Source organism: Syngnathoides biaculeatus, chromosome 12, assembly GCF_019802595.1.
Source record: "Syngnathoides biaculeatus isolate LvHL_M chromosome 12, ASM1980259v1, whole genome shotgun sequence".
Lineage (NCBI taxonomy): Eukaryota > Metazoa > Chordata > Actinopteri > Syngnathiformes > Syngnathidae > Syngnathoides > Syngnathoides biaculeatus.
The window spans coordinates 21855045-21877309 of NC_084651.1; the positions used below are offsets into that span (position 1 = coordinate 21855045).

General features: G+C 40.8%; 1 protein-coding gene and 1 long non-coding RNA gene across 2 annotated transcripts in view; one reads left to right on the plus strand and one right to left on the minus strand.

The window, feature by feature from the left end:
• On the minus strand, positions 1–20719 carry socs5b (suppressor of cytokine signaling 5b). Its single transcript, XM_061838149.1, has 2 exons — positions 20236–20719; positions 1–3292 (listed from the first exon to the last, which is right to left on the minus strand). Exon 2 carries the CDS (start codon positions 3253–3255, stop codon positions 1582–1584), a length of 1674 nt encoding a protein of 557 aa, XP_061694133.1. The 5' UTR covers positions 3256–3292; positions 20236–20719; the 3' UTR covers positions 1–1581.
• Positions 20682–22265, plus strand: part of LOC133510286 (uncharacterized) — a 20812-nt gene continuing 19228 nt past the window's right edge. The window contains exon 1 of the long non-coding RNA XR_009797575.1: positions 20682–20805. This is a non-coding gene — a long non-coding RNA (uncharacterized LOC133510286). The remainder of the gene's footprint in view (positions 20806–22265) is intronic.

The window sequence follows — 22265 nt, forward strand, 5'->3', positions numbered from 1 at the left end:
GAGAGAGATAGAGAGAGAGAGAGAGAGAGAGAGTTTAGAGCTTATGCACTTATTCATGACATTTTGTTTCATTGTGATTTGATGGCATTAGTGGACCGTGATGCACAATTGCTCCTTAATTTAAATAAAAAATTATTTCAGGCAAAAGGCACATAGGTTCCACTAAACTTGGGTAAGTATTGGGGCCTTGGGATTCAAAGCAACACCAGCACCACTATGTTGTGAAAGCCATTATGTCTCATGGTTGGCTCTGTATTGTACAGGACGATGTGCAAATAAATTTAACTCTGACCACAGCATGATGCATAATGCACAGAATACGATGGCACAAACTGCAACATTTCATAAAGCCTCATTTATGCCTTTTGTATTCCATATTCTCCCCCAAAAAATTTTTCATGTTTTGCAAGTACCGGTACTCTTTCTAATAACTCAAACCGCATTTCATACTCAATCTTCAGATTCGTAGGTGACCCACACAGCCACGAGAAACTACAGCCCAAATTTTAGATGCATTCTTTGTCTTCTGACACTCATTATGAAATGTACCCACATTCCTCTTTAGCAAAAAAGTAGTGATGGACATATTTCAAGCGGCTGGTAAAGACAAACATAAATTCACTCAGCCACTGAGTCAAGATTACTAGAAGATGTTTCAATGAAGTTGATGGTGAATTTAACACTATTCAACTGAACTGATAAAAACGGTAAGTTGATCCAGGAAGAATGTACTCTAGTAGCATGAGCACTAAGCCAATCTTTATAGCGAGAATAAAATGGACAAATTTGATCTTACAACGTAGGAAACAAAAGGCCTGTTTATTATTGATCCTTCCCAATCACCGAGAAACGCTTGTTTTAAATAATGTATAATCCTTTAAAAAGCTATTCATTTCCCTGATCTACTTTCCTGAACTCCACGGGCCTGTCTCGTTTAGCTCATGCTCGCGCAAAGGGATGGCAAAGAATGTGGCTTATGTAGTTTTATCCTAGAGACAAGGCCAGAATGCAACATACCAAAAGCACTTCCAGATGCCTTCACAATCAAACACCTTAAAAATCACATGGGAAGGTGTTTCTCTGTGTGTTTGGACAAGAAAAACAACTGAGTGCAAAAAAAGGTGAGCTGTACAACGTAGCTACAGAATGTGCCTTTATCACTATTTGAACCTTTTGGGGCTAGATAGGGAGGCATGCATGCAGGTTTACAGGCAGGGTGATGTTTGGGATCGAGCAGATGTAAAGGGAGAACCGGAGGTCAATGATGTTTTTGCACTATTTGTGCTTCTTCTCCTTGTCCTCCCTCATCCAAAAATATATTGTTTATACTGTAGTTATATATATCATTGAACACAATAATTTGTGCTAGCCAGGCAGCACTACACAGAATATAATCATATGCTTTTTCAATAAGTAATATGTAAAATAAAGATTAGAATGGATCTTGTATAGGTGTTTACATTTGAACTCAAACCTGCACTAGAAAGAGGTTAATTAAGTCAGTCAGTGTAGCCCCTGATGAGGCATTTCTCAAGTTCTGTAATCTTCCGACATGGTTGTACAGGCAACAGACAAAAATCCCTATTTCATTTTTAGCGGCGGCTCCCTTTCCAGCCAGCGAACTCGAACTTTCTGTTTATAGTGATACTCCTTGAGGAAGTCCTGCAAGGCAAGGGGCAACGGGAGAGAGCCTATCCCATCGTAAGTGGTCCAGCGGCAGATGGCTGCCCGTGCAAGGTGCTGCAGGCTGAAGGGAAATGTCCGATGGAGAGGCGCTGTGAGCAGAGGTTCAAAAAACATGCAGGCGCTCGGGTCCTTGTAGTGTTCCAGCAGTCCCGTGACCGTGGAAGAGTGGAAAACACAGGGATCGTGTGCATCAAAACTGAAATTGTGGTTCCATTGTTCAATGCGGGCATGCAGTGAGCGGTTATAACGGCGGAAGCTGACAGAGAAAAGGTAGTCCTCTTGAGCCGAATCACGGAGCAGGAAGGTGCCCTCCGGACGTCCGTCCAGCAGTGACTCAGCCTCGTAGCGGTCCATTACACCCCAGTAGCACGGCATGGATGTGATCTGCAATAAATCTGGCACAAGGCAATGGATGTAGTCTATTTGGGTGTGAACCTTCCAGGGCCCAGGTTGCTGTCTGCTCAGGTGACCTTCCCCAGAGGCGTGCCTTTGCTTCGGTCTCCGAGCCTGTAGACAGAGCATTGTCGAGTCCTCCTCTGAGTCAGTGTCCAGGGCTGAAGCAGCAGGCGCCAACACCTGTCCACAGGCCCCCGATGTTGAACCTCCCAAAGAACTAGAAGCTCCTGATCCTGAGGCTCGGCCATCACCGGGGGCATCCCCCATGCCAGGAGCCATCTTTGGTCCCAGTTTGTAGACAGATGAGCCTGGCACAGCCGCTTCGAGGGTGTGAATCTGTGCATTAGGCGGTGGGTCCACACCTTCCTCAATGCTAAGTCTGCGGCGCTCGCGCAGACGTTCCTCCTCGTCCTCAGGAGCTGGGTGCGCTGGCTCAAAAGCATCTAACAGGGCAGTGGAGGAATGTGGGCTGACTGGCGCTGTGTGCTGCTTGATCAAATGCCACTTGTGGGCAAGGTCTGAGCCTGGTGGAAAGGGGCAGGTCTCCAGCATGAGCTCTGTGAGGTGAATCTTTCGTTTGGAAATAACAGGGTTTTTCGTAGACCGTCTGTTAGCAGGCAGTGGTAAGCAGAGGCCCACGGTATCGCTTAGTCGCTGACGTAACGACCGACCATTCAAACTGCGTCCTCCAGACAAAGAGTCGCTCATCTCCTGGATGGAACACGCGCCATAACGCCGATCTCTCCGGTTTCCACTTCCTCGCAGGCGCCCAGAACGCCTATCAACCTCTAAAGAACTTTGGGTTTTTGTGGAACACGAGTGTTTTTTCTTGCCCCCCCACGGAGCATGACGAGAATAAGAGTCTCTGCGAGCCAAGGGCACACCCCCTGATCCACCACCTACATCTTCTGTCTCCTTGTCAATCGTGATCTCAACTATCTGAGGGGTGTTTGAGACACAGTTGTGATGACGACGCCCTACAGTTACCATTGGCACTGGAAGGAGGCTACTGGATGAAGGGGAGACTTCTGATGCCTGAGCCGCACCTGAGCTCCCTCCCTGGCTGAGATCCACCACACAGTGGACGGCATCTGCCTCATTCCTGCTATCAATGGCTCCTGAACTGTTGCTGTGAAAAAGAGTTTGGCATTTGCTTTTCAAGTTACTCCACATATTGTTGAATTTGTTTTCAAAAAAGAGTCCCAGGGACCTGCAAAAAAAAGAAAAAAAAAGGATTAAAATGTAGATAAATTATGGTATGTAGAATTATGGGCTGTTGGAACAGTGGAGTTCAGAGTTGCCAGGCAAACATGCAGTGACACAAATCCACAGCTATAAATGACCAAGGATCGGCTCACAACAGATCTGCTGCTATGTACTGCATTACACAGCCAGTCTAGACTTGACCAAAACGTTCCTTGAAATGGCCGCAGACGGAGCCTATGTCAATGCTCACCATTTGGCAGGCACTCAGCGATTTACAAGTACAACCACGCTTTTATGAAGCTCATTGGACAAAAAAAAAAAAATACCTTGCCAACACAGGAAGCAGAAGATTGTCCAAAATCAAAGATTAAGAATTAAGATAAGGAACTACCCAATCCGTGATTATTTGATGAAATCGATCGAGACTACTGCATATATAGAAATCCTGGGTTATTGTGTGAGTGTATTTGTGTTTGAGATTTCGCTCTACACACACGGCAGTGTGCATGGGGAAAAAAAAATCTTTTAAAGCTAATCTAACTCAAGATGTGCCTTAAAAAGAAACAAATGGATGTTACAGTAAAGAGAGAAAATTGGGACCAAATCGAGTAATTAATCAGACATATCAGCCGTTTTTAAATCGTCAGATTTTTTTTTAAACTTTATTTTTTTAACAACTTTGGCAGATCCATTTGCAGTCAATGGCAGAGATAAAGATGATCTTATAAACATTTATTAACGTATTGTACATTTTCTCGAGTGAGGTAGAATAGCAGTGATGTTTATTTCCGGCTTTCTGTTCTGGTCCCCATCTGACAGTCCAGTGTTATCGTCTATTACTGCATTTTCTCTTGACAAAAAAAAAAAAAAAAAAATGCTATTTTGGTCTACACTCGAATGTGGTTCCAGCCGAACCTTTTTGACAACTGTACTGAATCACCCAATCAATTACTTTGGTATTTTCATGTTCATATCTGGATTCCTTCACAATTGGAATGGAGTTCACATCCTTTTCCTGTTAAATACTCTTCATTCTCCCTTCGTGATAATTACACTTGTTTGAAGTGTATCTTATTTGCTGCCATGAAGGAAACCTTATGCTGCTTTGACACTGGATGGAATGTGAATGTTTGCCTCCACAGCTCAGCATCTTATTTAGCCGAGTTAGCTGTAGCTCGTAGGTAGTTGGGGCGGCACACAAAATTGTGAAACAAGCATTACTCTTAATACCCAAACAATGAAAACCAGAAGGTTGGGCAACTGTGATGGGAACACATAATTTAAAAATAATTTCTACAGTGCAGTGCACACAACCGCATGTAGGCCGCAGTTTTTGCTGGTGTCATAACAAAATTCTGTTTTATTTCAGTGACAAAACACTTCAGTCCAAAATCGAAAATCCGCTTTTGGGGATACTCGTCTGAAAAAATATCAGTGGGCTAAATTTTGGTGCATTACTAGTTATGGGGAGTTACAGTTTTTATTCATACCGCACAGCACTTCTTGGGCAATTGTGAAAATAGTGTTTAACGCAGTCATACATAAAGGATACAAATTAAGTAAATTTAATACTTCATATTCAACATATTACTATTAATTGTATTGTAAAGGCCCAATTTTGACTGTCTAACAAAAAAATCCTCAACTTTCTTCTTTTTCTTTTGGGTTGTCCCATTAGGGGTAGCCACATCATGTCATCTTTTTCTAAACCTATCTTGTGCGTCGTCCTCTGTCACACCCACTATCCTCATGTCCTCCCTCACAAGATCCATCAACCTTCTCTTTGGTCTTTCTCTCGTTCTTTTGCCTGGCAGCTTGATCCTCAGCACCCTTCTACTAACGTACTCTCTCCTCTCTGAACATGTCCAAACCATCTAAACCTGCTCTTGCTCTAACCTTGTCTCGAAAACATCCAACTTTGGCTGTCCCTCTAATGAGCTCATTTCTAATCCTATCCAGCCTGTTCACACCAAGCGAGAACCTCAGCATCTTCATTTCTGCTACCTCCAATTCTGCTTCATGTTGTTTCTTCAATGTCACCGTCTCTAATTCGTACATCATGGCCGGCCTCACCAGTGTTTTATGAACTTTGCCCTTCATCCTAGCGGAGACTCTTCTGTCACATAGAACACCAGACACCTTCCGCCAACTGTTCCTTCCCGCTTGGATGGAAAAAAAAAAATCTTCAACTTCATCAAGTTAAAAAAAAATCTAAATACAAAACTATTAAAAAAACAATACTCAAACATATGAGGAAAAACGGACACAGTGGAAAGGCATTTTTGCCTTTGGTTTATCACTTAATGATTTGACAGTAGAACATAGTTTTTGTCACGTTTGTAAATGTTACTGCGCTGAAGCTTGATCTGAAGCTGTGACTGAAATTTATATTGCAATATCAGCCAGAAAAACACATTGCATCTTTTCTTATCATTCTACACTAATCAGAAATTAATTTAGTTGCAGAACCATTTGGAATAAGATCAATAACTGAGATAAAACCTGACTTTTAAATTCAGGTTAAATTTAGATTTAGGATTTAAACTTTAATTTGTATGCTGTATAATATGTTCCAATTTTAATACATCCTTTTTATAGTGCATATTTTAATTTATCTTTGATTCATCTTATTTCCACATTTTATTTCTAAGAGGATACAACAGTATAGGAACAACGGCAGCTGTCAGAGGTCACACTGGATCTTGGCCAAGGTTGCCGACTAGCGGCCCGCGGGCCACACTCCACACTCTGGGATATGTGCAACTTAATTCTGCATTTGGCAAAATAGGGTAAAAGGACATGCTCCTAAATTCAGTGAGTGGTGAAAGACACCGTGATACAGAACCCAAAAGAACTTCTCTCCAAATACTTACGTCTTCTTTTAACACAGCACAGCCACTAAAGATGACAATTGACAGTGTTTTCGGCTTCCTTCATGTTTGGGTGTACAATATCATACCAAATTAGTATAAATAAATTATATAAATGTATTTTGTCCCCATGAACACCATCCATCACAAAAACAATTTGCAAGTTCGTCTTTTAACAACTATGTCATCAATCAATAGTCGTGCTCGTTAGCGAAGCATATACCAAACGTCAAATATTTGATATTCCGCGTTTGATTGCGTGATCCACATACAGAAGAATGATTCAAACATGCCCAGATTTTTTTTTATTTTTTATTTTTTTTGTGTATCCATTTTTGGGGTGGAATTATAAACATTTCCTCTACCACATGTGATCACAAGATGGTTGGGCTGGACGATTGTGGAATGAGTGAGTATTATTTTGACGGATATTGAAATCACAATGAATAAACATCCATCATCCATTTTCTTGGCTACTTATCCTCACAAGGGTCGCGGGAAGGGCTGGAGCCTGACCCAGCTCTCAACGGGCAGGAGGCTGAACTGGTTGCCAGCCAATTGCAGGGCATTTAGAGAATAACAGCTGCACTCACAATCACACCTAGAGGCAATTTAGAGTGTCCAATTAATGCTGCATGTTTCTGGGATGTGGGAGGAAACCGGATTGCCTGGAGAAAACCTACGGATTGCACAGGGAGAACATGCAAACTCCAGACAGGCAGGTTTGGGATTGAACCCGGGACCTCAACTGTGAGGCCAACACTTTCCATCTGATCCACCATGCTCACAATGAATATATTATTATTTATTACAAAAGTTCTTATTTATTTAACATCAATTTTAAGTACAAGTAAACAAGTGATTTTAAAATAAATACAGCTATGGCTAAACACAATGGCACGTCTGGGATGACTAGTCTTTCATACCCACTTTAAAAAAAAAAAAAAAAAAAAAAAAAAAAAAAAAAAAAAAAAAAAAAAATCAATATTCGGGCATTTGGCAAATAAAAATAATGTTGTTAATTCTACTCTACCTAAAAGAGTAAAATTTTGTTCTTATCCCCGGGAGTCTTTTTAAGTCTTTTAGGGGTCTTTTTATACAAAGCCGTGAGCCCTGAGCCATCTGTTGTTCCTGGTGTATGTGCATTGACCTATCGGGTGCAGTGTGGTGCAGTTTATGGATGCAGCTGGATCTTACAGTAAAGTAACAATTAAAAAAAAAAAAAAGAAAGTGGAAAGTCACAAAGGATGCATATATAATGCAGGAACTTGTAAACACAACCTGCACTGCTGCATATTAATCGTTTCTTTTGTTATAACATTTGCATGACCATTAGAAGCCAAAATTGAAATCAAAATTAAATTACATTTTGATTAACCTATTAGACTTTTTACATTTCAGGGTCTGAAACAGGTCAGGGCTGACAACCTAAAATGATGAACGTGTTCAATGTTTAAGACCAAAACTCTTCAGGGTGTGGGGAATGCCAACTAAGCCTGAGTTATGACACGGTGAATGGTGAGGGGACACAAAATGTACTCAAAAGTACCACTCAAGACAGACAAACACAGAAATGAAAACATCTCAACCAATGTAATTTTTCGAAGAAAAGTAGGTTCCCCAGACAGCAAGAAGTATTTCCCAAATATTATTTTTTGAGAACATGGCTATTTTACAAGGGTCTTTGCTCCGGCAACCTTTGGGAACTTGGGAAACAGCGCATAACTGGCAGTGGTTCTCCGTATTTTTGCAATCACATGAGATTTTTAGATCAGCGGTGGAACAGACTCTTGGCCGTCTAGTGTGCTGTGTCAAGATTCTCAGAGAACACCCCATATGGTGGCCAAAACTGTTAAAATGCAAATTTTTAACTTTATGTGTGGGTCTGGAGCAGGTCAAAAAGTCTTTTCAAAGTGCAAAAATCTTTATGTATGTACCATGCCTCAGAGACATTCTCAGCCATGATTGTTTTGAGCCACTGATGAATCATACAATGGGAGGGAGGCGTTGTGTAATTACCAGAAACTGCACACTAGCATTTTATGGGTGTGGTAAGATACCAGGTAACACTCTGCTCAACTGAGCTGCCTAAATTTTCATCAAAACTGGCTGAAAAGCTACTATGTAGTAAACAACATACAGTTAGGATTTCATGTAGGGGTAAAGAATTTTAGGAAAAGATTGAATTGCAATTCTGTTTTTTTTTTAGTAACATGCACACCAAGTGGGAACTGAATCCATGCTGCCTGCATCGAAGTCAGGCAAATGTACTACTATACCAGTGACTTCTCAAAAGTCAAAGTCAAAACGGTGCAAACAAAAGCAAATAACATTACGGAAATATTAAATATAGTAATATGGTTTTGGTCACCGATGGCTTAGTGGAACCTTTACCTGACTTGGATGAAGGCAGCGTGAATTCAGTTCATACTCAGCGAGTGTCAATGTGAGTCTGAAAGGTTGTTTGTCTCTCTATGTGCCCTTTGACTGACTGGTGACCAGTTCAGGATATAGTCTGCTTTTCACCGAAATAAAGATGGGAAAGGTTCCCGTCCCACCGACCCTGAAAAAGATTACAATAGAGATCAGTGCGGACAAGCCCTCATCTTAAACAATGTCAAAAAAATGTCATGACATAACATTTGTACGTTTTTGAAAGCAATCCCGAAGCAGTGGAAACCAAACAGAAGCCAAACTGTCAGGGAGGAGAAACACTTCCTCTTCTCCAACACAAAAACACTCCTATCCACCAATATCCAGTAAGATAAGATAACCCTTGGTTGCACATTCCTTCATGTAATGGCAGAGGTGGTATACTGTACATGAATGTGTACAAGAAAAACTTGTAACATCTGAGGTAGCAAAATCGCTCATCCTTAAATGTCAATTTTCAGTAATCCAAACGTAACGCAAAAGGACAAACAAAGAACACACTTTTCTCCTGGTAGTAATGTTTTCTGGGAAGTATTGTGTATTTCTGACAGGAAAAAATAAAAGACAAAGGTAGAGCAGAGAATAAGGTGGTGGAAGTTGAGAAAAGAAGAATGTTGTGTGGCCTTGCGAAAAGAGGTGAGACAGGCTCTAGATGGACAGGAAGAGCTCCCAGAAGACTGGAATACCACCGTCAAGGTACTCAGAGAGGCAGGCAGGAGAGTACTTGGGGTGCCTTCTGGTAGGAAAGGGGAGAAGGAGATTGGTGGTGGAACCCCAAAATAAATGAAGTCATCCAAGGTAAGAGATTAGCGAAGAAGAAATGGGACATGGAGAGGACTGAGGAGAGGCGGAAAGAATACATTGAGATGCGTCGTAGGACAAAGGTAGAGAAGGCTAAACAAGAGGCATATGACGACATGTACTCCAGGTTGGATATGAAAGAAGGAGAAAAGGAGCCCTACATGTTGGCCAGACAGGTATAGAGATGGGAAGGATGTGCAGCAAGTAAAGGTGATTAAGGATAGCGATGGAAATATGTTGACTGGTCCCAGTAGTGTACTAAGTAGATGGAAAGAGTACTTTGAGGAGTTAATGAAGAAAATGGGAGAGAAGGTAGAGTAGAAGAGGCAAGCATGAAGGACCGCCAAGTGGCTTTGATTAGTAAGGGAGAAGTTAGAAAGGCACTGAACAGAATGAAAAATGGAAAGCCAGTTGGTTCCGATGACATACCAGTGAAGGTATGTAAGCAATTTGGTGACGTGGCTGTGGAGTTTTTGACCAACTTATTCAATAGAATACTAGCGGGAGAGAAGATGTCAGAAGAATGGAGGAAAAGTGTGCTAGTCGCCATTTTTAAGAACAAAGGCGATGTTCAGAACTGTAGAAACTACAGAGGAATAAAGATGCTGAGCCAGACAATGAAGTTATGGGTAAGAGTAGTGGAGGCTAGACTCATGACAGAAGTAAGTATCTGCGAACAACAGTATAGTTTCATGCCTAGAAAGAGTACCACAGATGCACTATTTGCCTTGAGAATGCTCATGGAAAAGTACAGAGAAGGTCAGAAGGAGCTACATTGTGTCATTGTAGACCAAGAGAAATCCTATGACAGCGTTTCAAGAGAGAAACTGTGGTACTGCATGCGCAAGTCTGGTGTGGTGGAGAAATATGTTGGAATATTACAGGACATGTACGAGGGTAGCAGAACAGCGGTAAGATGTGCTCATTAGGGGGACAGCCAAAGTGGAATGTTTTGGAGACATGATTCGAGAGAGCAGACTTCGACAGTTTGGACATGTTCAGAGGCAAGACAGTAAGTATGTTGGTAGAAGGGTGTGAGGATGGAGGTGCCAGGCAAAAGAGCGAGAGGAAGACCAAAGAAAAGTTTGATGGATGTTGTGAGGGAGGTCATGAGGACAGTGGCTGCTAGAGAGGAGGATGCACGAGATAGGCTTAAATGGAAAAAGATCACACGCTGTGGTGACCCCTAATGGGACAAGCTGAAAGAAAAAGAAGAAAAAGAAGATGGTTTATTTCTGAAATATAAATTAATTACACTCTAAAATCCGCTGGGACAGAGTGGAAGATCAGCAAGTAACCTCTGTGCAAATAAGCGATTTTGTGATGTAAATCGGTTGATTGTTGCAACAAGTAGAAGAGTGCTATGTATGTACACACTATGTCACCCGCGTACTGTATAGTGGCCATTAATCTGTAGATCGACTTTTTGTGACATTTGTATCTGGAGCCATGTTGTGAGGCGTATTCTAATGACAAGTATGTGCCCTGGCTCTAAAAAGACAGGGAAACACTGACTCTAAGATGGCTGGAAAAGGTTCATGCTACTACATTACCATGAAAAATATATTTGCCCTCCCTTGTGGTTTCATTTTTTTTCTCCATATCACAGTTTTCAAACATCAAACCAATTTTAAAGTCACTCAGAGACAACCCGAGGCAATACAAAATGCAGTTTTCAAATGACAATAACATTTATTAAGGCTCGAAAAAATAAAACCTTTATGACCTTCTGTGGAAAAAGTAATTCCCCACGCCCCTTGTTACATCACAAAGTCACTGACTGCCCACACATTTGGGAAAGGTAAGTTCAATTTCACAAGCCAAATCTAACTACCACCATACATGTTGAATCAAGAAATCACTTATATAGAATCTATCAGAGAACGTGAAATAGGTTACAAGATCTCAAGAACCAATGCATCATCCCACGAACCAAAGAAATTCAAGAAGAAATGAGGGAAAAAAAGATTGAAATCCATCAGTCTGGAAAAAGTTAGTTATTTCCAGGGCTTTGGAGCTCAAGAGAACTACAGTCAGACCCATTATCTACAAATGGAGAAAACTGGGAAAAGTGGCAAGTGATGATATAACATCGAAAGACCTGCAGGCTTCAGTTAAGGTCAGTGTTTATGACGCTACCATAAAACAGACACTGACCAAAAATGGAATGCATGGGAGAGTTCCGAGGCAAAAACCTCTGCTGTCAGCAAAGATTACAAGGGCTCAACTCACATTTGCCAAAATACATTTTGATGATCCTCAAGACTTTGGAAGAAACAATCTGTGGACTGATGAGTCAAAAACTGACCTTTTTGGAAGGTGTGCAGTCTATTACATGTGGCGTAAAAATGACACAGAATTTGATAAAAAGAAAATTATGCCAACAATGAAGAATGGTGGTGGCAGTGTGAGGGTCGGAGGCTACTTTGCTTCCCCAGGACCATGACAACTTGCTGTGGTTGATGGAACAATGAATTCTGCTGGGTTCCTGAAAATCGTAAGGGAGAACGTCCGGCCATCAGCTTGTGCCCTCAAACTCAAGCACTCTTTGATCATGCAGCAGGACAACTATCCGAAAAACACCAGAAAGTCCTCAGTGTCTGGATTTAAATCAGACTAAGATACTCTGGTGTTAATTTAAACGGGCAGTTCATGTTAGAAAACCCTCCAATATGGCGGACTTGAAACAATTCAGCAGAAAGTGGGACAAAATTTCTCCAGAGCGTTGTGATAGTCTCATCACCAATTATCACAAATGCTTGATTTCATTTATTGCTGCCAAGGGTGGCACAAGTCGTGATTAGATTCAGGGGACAATTTTCCACAGTGGGTCAGAGAGGTTTGGATTTTTTTTGTTCCTTAATAAATTGAATTATCATTTGAAAACTGTGTTTTGTATTTCCTTGGGTTGTCTCAGTGATATTAAAATTGGTTTGATTATTTGAAAACTGTGTGATATATTTCCCCCCAAAAAAGAAAAGGGGGCGGGGCTGGGGCAATACTTTTTCCCTTAGCACTGTGTGAATTCCCAAGGATGACTATGGTTTGAGTTTTAATTTGTCCCATCAAACAAAACAGCGTTATGGTTATTTGAAAAATGGTGCTCAGAATAGAGGCCAATTAGTTCGGTTTGAATAATCAAAAGCAGAACAGAGGAACGAAGAGAGAAAATCCTCTGCAAATCATTCCCACGTTAACATAAATACTTTGTCAGTTGATGTGCAAAGTGCAAACTTAACAGCAGCAAATTGACATTGCATGCAGTGCACTTTAGCAAGAAATGATTTTCCTTTTTCCAAGTCAGACAGCTACAATAATCCCAAAAGCAAGACACTGGTTAGGAATGTAGTTACAGTTCAAGTCTTGGTTGCACATTCCTCCATATAATTGGAGAGGTGGTATACATTTATGTGTACAAGGAAAAACTTTGCAAATCTGTTTTGCAATATCTGAGATAGCAAAATCACTCATCTGTTTTGTCAATTTCCAGTAATCCAAACGTTACGCAAAAGAATAAACAAAGAACACACTTTTCTTCTAGTAGTGTTTTCTGTGTAGTATTATTTCTGAAATGTAAATTAATTACACTAATATCAGCGAGGCAAGAGTGGCAGATCAGCAAGTACCCTTTATGGAAATAAGGGATTTTGTGAGGTAAATCAGTTGATTGTTGCAACAAGTAGAAGAGTGTTATGTATGTATACACTATGTCAGCACCCTACTGTATAGTGGTCATTATCTGTGGATCCACTTTTTGTGACATTTGCATCTGGAGCTATGCTGTGAGGCATATTCTAATGAAAAATATGTGCCTTGGCTCGATAAACATTCGGAGACCCTGACTAAGATGGCTGGAAATGGTTCATGCAGCCACGGTGCCGTGAAAAAAAGTATTTGCCCCCCCCCCCCTCTGATTTCAATTTTTTTTTCTGTAGCTATCACACACAAAGTTTTCAAATCATGAAACAAATTTTAATATCACTCAGAGACAACCCCAGGAAGTACAAAATGCAGTTTTCAAATGACAATTACATTTACTAAGGCTCGGGAAAAAAAATCCAAACCTTTCTGACCCTCTATGAAAAAAGTAATTGCCCCCTTGTTCAATCTCAAAGTCACTGTGACTACTGTGAGTTGCCCATGGTGAAAGGCGCCCAGCAGGTGTGTGTATGCAGTGGTACCTCTAATTACAAAATTAATCCGTTCCGGAAGTCGTTTCGTAACGTAAATTGTGTAAGTAGAAGCGCACTTCGCATGTAAATAGTGCAATCCATTCCAAGATCCTACGGAAATAGCCAATGAAGAGCAGCTCTGTCGTGCTACACAAAACAAGATACAGGAAGTGTGTGTTTGTCAAGTGTTAGGATAACTGCAATGAGGAATGGTGCACTGTAGAGGGCAACAACTCCTTGAGGTAAACAACCCTCCCTCAGATTAAAGAAGGGGAAGAAAGAAGGTGCGGGTCCCAGGAGAAAATGAGAAGAGGGGGAAAAATGGCAGACAATTGGGTTGTTGCAAAGCTATCACCCAAAATGCCCAGCCGAATGACGAGACACTCTTGACCACTTGCCATCTGATCATCTGCTGACTAGGACTTTACTTAATGGGATCCCGGACTTTTCGGATGAATGAACACCCTCTGGATTGCCAACAGAGCTTCATCCCAAGAACTTCTGGATTATTTGGCTATAAAGGTAACTAGTTTGCAGCTCGCGTTAGCTCCATTTTGCGAGCAAACAAGCGCCTTCAATCCTTGTTCCATGAAACAATTTAGTCCCACTAGCTCACATTAGGTTCACATTGGTTTCCAGGACTGATTGGAATTTTCCATTTCCAGCTCGTCCATCTTGCAGGAATACAACACTCGTGAATTGAATGTCTTTTAGGATTGTGTCAAAGAAGCATATTTTTTTACCTGAGCAAATAAAGTATTCCCTACCAATGTATGTATTTTTATTTTTTTAATTACAGGTTCTACATCTAGCAGATGCTCGACTCCCATTTCAGTATGCAGCGCAGACAAAAAAAATGTACCGTAACTTCTGGACTATAAGCCACGACATTTGTCACACGCTTTCAACCCTGTGGTTTATGCAATGATGCGGCTAATTTATGGATTTTTTTCTCACGGTCGCCAGGGGTGCTCGAGTAGAAAAGGTAAGATTGAGGCAGGTGGAATATATGTGTGAAGGAAGACGCAAGTTTAATGTGACTTTGCGCTTTGTAACATGAAAAAAAATTTGCATGCACCTCATCATGGAAAATGCAAGAAGAAATGCATATGACGCAGCTTTCAAGTTAAAAGCAATCGAGCTGGCCGATGAAGAAGGAAACAGAGCTGCTGCACGTAAACTTGGCATAAATGAATCGATGGTGAGACAATGGAAACGGCAGCGGGAAGAACTATAGCAATGTAAAAAGATAAAAAAATCTTTCAGAGTTAATAAAAGCAGGTAGCCCGAACTGGAAAATATTATTGTTTTTTTTTTTTTTTTTTTACCCAGCCCTGTATTATTGCTGTGTTATTGCCACATCACAGGCACTGTTTAGAAAGAAAAGCTAAGGTATATTGTTAAAACTTTGAAAATTCTTTCGGTGTACCGTATTTCTTTGTAAATATCTCATGCTTCAATGTGGGCACATTCGGCTTATAGACAGGTGCGTCTTATGCATGTACAAAATCTTTTTTGCCTTTAAAAATGTACTGGATGAGGTTTATAATCAGGTACATTTTATAGTCTGGAAATTACGGTAATTGGAAGCTTTTTTCCCCCCCTCCATGTCGCACAACATTAAGTTCAACAATGCATTTTTGTTATTAATTATGTTTCTAAACTGCACAGGTTGTGGTACGAACAGAAGTAGGGACTGTTTTAAAGGACAGTAACAACCACACAAGACCTCTGATTTCTGTCTCTCTTTGTATCAGACTGATATTTATTTCAGAAGTAACTTCAAAAAGTTGGATCCAGACGTCACTGTATCTCAGGCGTTGAAGGTGAAGGGTAAGGATGATCTAATCAAGGTAACTGTTGTTGGCAAACTGCACAATGTCACAAACGTGAACACCATTCTTGGGCTGCAAGATATTGAAAAAAATTTAACTGTTTTTTTTAAACACCACATCAGTGTTGGGAAAGTTTATTTTCTACATAAACTCGTTCAAATTTCAGTTCATCATTCAAAAAATGAACTATTTCTTATCTATTCCATAACTCAAAATTTTAAACATAGTTCATCAGTCCAAAAACTAACTAGTTCTTGCATTTAATTTCCCCATTGTTGCCACCTATTCTGCTCACACTAGTAACAAGCTGCAGCTTCCCTCCTACGATCTCAAAAATGAGGAAAAAAAAAACATGTTGCTTGAATGTTTTGTGTTATAAAAAGGAATTAAAACAAAAACTTGATTTTTGTCCTTAATATGCAAACACAAAGATGTGAAACAGTATGATACAAACATTGGTAAAATGACATTTTGGTATTCCTCACAACTCTGACTATATAAACACGTCTGTTCTTATGCAGCGGAACCTGGAGATTTGAAATGTTCACGTTATCCACCCATGGCCAAAAAGGTTTCTCTTCTGGTCCCTTTTAATGTTATTTAATATATACAATTATTTTATTTGATTGACTGTATACCGTGTTCCACATTATTAGCGAGAGTATAAGGAACGCAAGCGCCGCGAACAACGAAAACCCGCAAATAAAGGCTGCAGTATCAATACATACTGGTTACACGGTCAGCATGCTTGTCAGCACGTGTTTTAGCGTTTATGTAAATTAATATATGATGAAAGAATGACTCACAAAACAATAAATGCAAAACCTTCACTTTAAACACGATTTACATGCTTCCAGCATGCTTTGTGGCACTATGGGGGTTCTTTGTGCCGCAAAGCCGTGTCTATTTAGAAGAGAATTGACCCCTCTGTACAGGGCACTTAACCACGCCTCCTGAAGTGACTTCATGCCACGTGCGCTGACGTCAGACAAACAATTAGGAAAAATATCGGCGTAGCAAGAAAGGAATAGAGCGAAACTGTCCGATTTACCGGCTGATTTCTCACTCGCATTCTGAGCTAACAGTGAAATATCGTTGAAAAGCAGACAGCAGGGGTTCAAATATTTCAGCGAGGGGTATTTCAATGGTATTTACATGCATATCGACGGAGAAACCATTGATATTAGCGCGAGATCTTTCCAGAGTCAGAGGAAGACCGAGAAGCCACATAATATAATATAACCCAAACACGAATTCAACATTGACAGTTTCCTATTTTCGTGTTACATATCATACTTGTGTGCAGAATCTGTATATGTATCTGTATAGCCGTTTGTGAACCGCCGTATGAAAGAAAAGAAGGCGAGGCTTGATTTACGAGTTGTTTCTCTCGTTTTCTTTGTGTAACGTCACGGCTCCCCTCAATAATTATTCTTGAATTAGTGCCGAACCTACGTAAGTCCCGACCAAGTACGACAATCACTACTTTAGTATCCTCAAACATCCTTCCTTCAGTCTTGGTGTCTCGGTGCACGTCGAAGGCTTTTAGGACTGCTAGTCCGGTTTAGCCTAGCTCACCGCCGAACAGAGACACGTTTGTGCAGTCAGATCATCGCAAAATATTGCTCAACACAGATCAAGTGTAACAATCATTCACACGTAGCTATATTATGCAAGCGAAGAACTGCTAATTCATTTATATGAGACATGTATTGAAAATCAAATATAGGATATACCTTCGTGCTAACACAGTCCGGTTTACCCTAGCCGCGTAGCCACAAACAAAGGGACACGCTTGAGCAGTCAGATCAATTACAAATAATGACTTTTTTTGGTATTATTTGAGATTTTTCCAAACTCTGTGAGATTGTCTCACAGTTGTGATCATAGCCAGAGAGGTCCCCCCCTTGTGTCAAGACTGCAAATGAATGGGGCTGGTTCAAGTTCGGTATCATCCTAAAGTGTAACTATGGAGAAAACCACAACCAGAATATGTCTACTCAGTCCTAAGGTAGAGAAAACAGAAAATCATTCCTCAAGTTCTGATATCCGTGACTACAGTCCTTCTTCCATAAAGTGCTTGAGTTGACCCAAATAAATGTATAAAGCTTTGAATATTGATGGACCTCATGAGCAAGATACTGCAAAGTCAAATTGAATATTTTCTATAATTACACTCTAGGAATAGCACAAATGTAATCTATTTACATAAAATAAAGAAAAAGATGGGACGTTGATTTTTTTTTTAATTTAGATGTGTATGAACTGACCAAATCTAAATTGAATTGGAAAAAAAAATAATCATGTAAATGTAAAATTTGTACATCTTAATATTGAGTCAAATATTTGTATTTGACTAAAATTGTATTTGACAATTTGCAAATTGTCTTCGGGTGTTCCATTTACAATTTCTAATTGCCAAAAAGAATATTTAAATTGATTTCTATTTTGTTAATTTAAAAAAACTAAGTGATAACAGACACATTGTCAGCACTTAATGACTTTTTATTTATTTTTTAAAAACTGATTTAAATTACCCTTTGCATCTGGGATAGGCTCCAGCACTCCCATGACCCTTGTGAGGATAAGTGGCTTGGAAAATGGATGGATGTGGAAGGCTGGATGTGTCAGAGATATTTGAGTTGTGACCATTTGGTGTGAATAAGAAGTCAGACCAAAATATATTTCCCTTTTTGGGGGGAGCCTTATCAGTGTGCTAAAATGCTTAATGGGGGATTGAAGTTGGCCAAAGGACGAAGTAAAAATGTGTCACAGTAAACTAAATCACTGAAAGACCATCATTGTCAGAATACACTCAGTGCTGACATCTTTATGGCCTCAAGGCTTTTTTAATAAAGTTGTGCGACAGTAGGAACAAAATATTAAGTAGATAATTTATATCGGCGGCAAGGTGGATCAGCTGGAAAGCGTTGACCTCACAGTTCTCAGGTCCCGGGTTCAATCACGGACCCGCCTGTGTGGAGTTTGGCATGTTCTCCCGGTGCCTGCGTGGGTTTCCTCCGGGCACTCCGGTTTCCTCCCACATCCCAAAAATATGCAACATTAATTGGCCACTCTAAATTGCCCCTAGGTGTGATTGTGAGTGCAGCTGTTTGTCGCTATGTGCCCCGCGATTGGCTGGCAACCAGTTCAGGGTGTCCTCTGCCTCCTACCCGTTGACAGCTGGGATGGGCTCCAGCACTCCCTCCGACCCTTGTGAGGATAAGCTGCTAAAAAAATGGATGGATAATTTATATCTGAACTACCACAATTTTGCACCTCAATAACAACATTTACGTTTAAAAAAAAAAAAAACTCACTCACAAGTTACAATGTCATAAGGGGTCCACCCAAATTATGTTACTCAGACCAATTTAAAATGCCTCAAACTACTGTATTGTGCATACTTAAAGGTTCTCCACCCAAGTCGTTATGTGCTACTATTCAGCAAGTACACCAAAAATGCAGCCTATGAACCTGTTTTAAGTCAATAAATCTAAAGACAGATTACTTATGGGAAGTTCATGATCCAAAGTGTCAAATCCATTCTAGTCAGCAATTTAATGAAACGCGCTGAGTTGAGAATATTGCTCGAAAACTAAATACTGTACATGATTTATTGGATCATCTTACCTATGTGCAGTTTGTGTAGTTTGATCTGATTGGGCATTGTCACTTTCAGTCACTTAAAGTTGAGAATCTGTCAACCCAGCGAAAACCAAATGGTGTATCAACCAAGTATAAATTTCATCCAATATTATAATTTAGGGTTCATGCTAAAAATATAAATCGAGTAACTGTGGAATAGAACTAGGCAAATTTGTCTTTCTGGCAGGCCAACACACCCATTCTCCTGGGATTAAACAGATCTCTGAGATGGCTCTTGGCAAGGCACGATGAACTGAGTAGCAGAGTGGAGAAGATATGCCTCACATGCTAAGATATTTGGACGGTTGTTCTTGTGATCGCTTGAATCACAGGAATTTAATTAAAGGGCGGGGGGTAATCGCTTTACAAGCTAAACCTTAAAATGCATTCCTAGGGAAAAAAGCAAAATCCACTCCTGAACAAAATTATTTAATATTGATTACGTTTGGACGGAGCCGTTTTCGTGTACAGGTTAATTAAACAGAAAACCCGTAGCTATGATCCCATGTAAATTGATTTAGAATTTCGGAACTGATCAGTCCAATATGATTTCTAAGAACAAAGCTCTGCAAAATAATAATTTTAATAATAAGATTTTTTGTAATAGCTTTCGCCAGTGTTTTAAAATTGCGTACCAACTGTTTCGTTTTGGATTACTTGTCGGAGCAAATAAGGCTCCAAAGCCAAATTCCTCGTTAGTGAAGATAACACGTCCGATGTGACTATAACTTTGTTTCGTCATCTAATTACACTTGCGGTATCTTTAATTTCTGTCTTCTTCTTTTCTCTAATCCTAGCCATTATGATATTCTTGCTAACATTCGCAGATAAATGTTGCTACAAAAAAAAAAAAAACAAAACACAACAATATTCAGCCAGACTTGCCACATAGATAAGACGACGCCGGCCAGACGAACAATACAATCGGACGTAGCGACCAAAATGTTTGCAACCCAAGGGAAACAATTCTCCCACAATGCTATTTATTAGCATTGTACTGACTCGGACGCTCGTTCGGAGCTAGCGTTAAGCATAGCCACGCAGCTACTGGCTTAGCATGGTTAGCGTTAAACACAAAATCCAGAGCAAATTGTCCACAAATGAGGCGAACACAAAACATGTAGCTGTAACCGTACGGACAGATGGGAGGTTTCATATAATTGTGTTTTTTGTCGACATGTGGCTTACCTTTGTGCTTTTTGGAGAGCCCTATTCAGCAGCCTTCTTTGTCTGCAAAAAAATGGCTATTGAACGAGAGCAGGCATATATCCTTTTGGCTCACCACAGCGTCGGAAGAAAGCGCATAAGGTCCGACGATCCTTGGTGATGTCATCACTAGCATCTCAAAACATTTGGCAGCTAGTGTTCAAATCGTTAAAAGGCGTAATCAAATTGCAGCCACCGACTCCGTTCTACATAGGAGTAGGGAGTCTTATTCGCCAACGAGCTAGTAGCTGCAGCCTCCAGCGGCTAATATGACGGCGTTCTCGGAGCCCCGAGAGCCGGGGAGCGCTCGTTCGCTTCAGCCGCACGACGGACGGCGTGGTGGTCCAATGGAGAACAGGGTACTCAATTCCACTTCCGACTGGGACGCGGATAGGGAAAGTTGTCCCCCAGTGATGGGCGTCCCAGGCCACCAATGAGCACGGAGACCAGGATGGAGCAAGTCGCTGGCAGCTTCTTGGAAACGTGGACCGTCGGTTTCAATGATGTTCGAGCTCTTGCGCACACAAGAGCCTTCGCAATGACGTCACCCAGGTAAAAAGTTACTGGACTTTTAACGCGCCATGCAAACACGGTCACATTAGTTACAATATCATACTTTAGACAATGCAGCTTAGGCTGCAATACATTGATTAGTTGGAAAAAATGTAGCATTAATCGGTTGGGAAAAAAGTGCATAAATGTCTAAATTGTACATTGCTGTGATGAGTGCCAATGTTTTCTTCTTACTATGTGCCGTGCTCAGTGTGTACCCCACCTTTCGCCCGAACATAGCTGGGATAGGCACCAGCACATCTGCGCGCTATGGCCAGGCGGGGTACACCTTGAACTGGTTGCCTATTAATGTTGCATGTTTTGGGGATCCCTAGGTGAAATTGTGAGTGGCTGTTCGTCTCGATTTGCCCTGCGGTTGCCAGGCAACCAGTTCAGGGTGTACCCGGCCTCTTCCCAGTTCGCTGGGCTAAATTCCAGCACTCCCGCGAGGGGTGATATCACGTATCCTTTTGCACAATTCAATGTGCTGCATTAGTGCAAGACGACTATTGTTTCTTAATCTGGCAATGAATTTCTAGTAGTAGTTTTTTTTTTAATTAGTAACATTAATTATGATCAACGAGATTGCCGGTGTGTGAATCTTCATCCCTTTGGAAAGACTGTTTCCTGAATGTCTCAGCAATGTAAGTGCAAGCCCTCTTTTGCCCTCTTGTGGCAGCAAAACAGCATCACCCGCAGTACCACCTGATCACATGTCTCTTGCCTCCATTCTGAAGCGATGTCACAAGTATCACAGCATTAGAGCCACATGGACCGTCCACAAGATGTAGAATATTCGGATGTATATTTTTTTCTTTGCCATGTGAAAATATTTAGATTGCAGAATATTTCACAAGCGTGAAGTTTTTTTTCCTATCGTAATTTGTCCGATTGGTCTAAGGGTGTTGTGACGTCATTGGAAACCTACCCATCGCAGGGCACATGGAGACGGACAAGTCGCTCTCACAATCACACCTAGGGGCAATTTGGTCTCCAATTAATGCATGTTTTGAGGATGTGAGGGGAAAAAAAAGAGTACCCAGAGAAAGCCCACACAGGCACAGGGAGAACATTCAAACTCCACACATGCAAGGCCGGGATTTGAACCTCAGTCCTCAGAATTGCGAGGCTGACACTCTACAGCTTCACTACTGTTCCGCCCATAGATGCAGCTACAAAAAAATATAGTGGAAAATTCAATGCATTTCCGTACTCTTATAGTCATTAAACACTTGTGGAAATACATTTCAGAGGGCAAATTCCAGCATGAATCCTTCACTAAAAATAAATTCCATTGTTTCATAATGGTTTGTTACGTTCTAATCTTGTTTCTACAGATGGCGAGTTCGGAGTTGTCTTTTGCTGTAGGCTATAATCATCATATACATGCATGAAAAAGTGTTTTGGTGTGCAGTGCATCTTTAGATCTACCTTTTGAATGGAACTACTTGAGTCTTCAC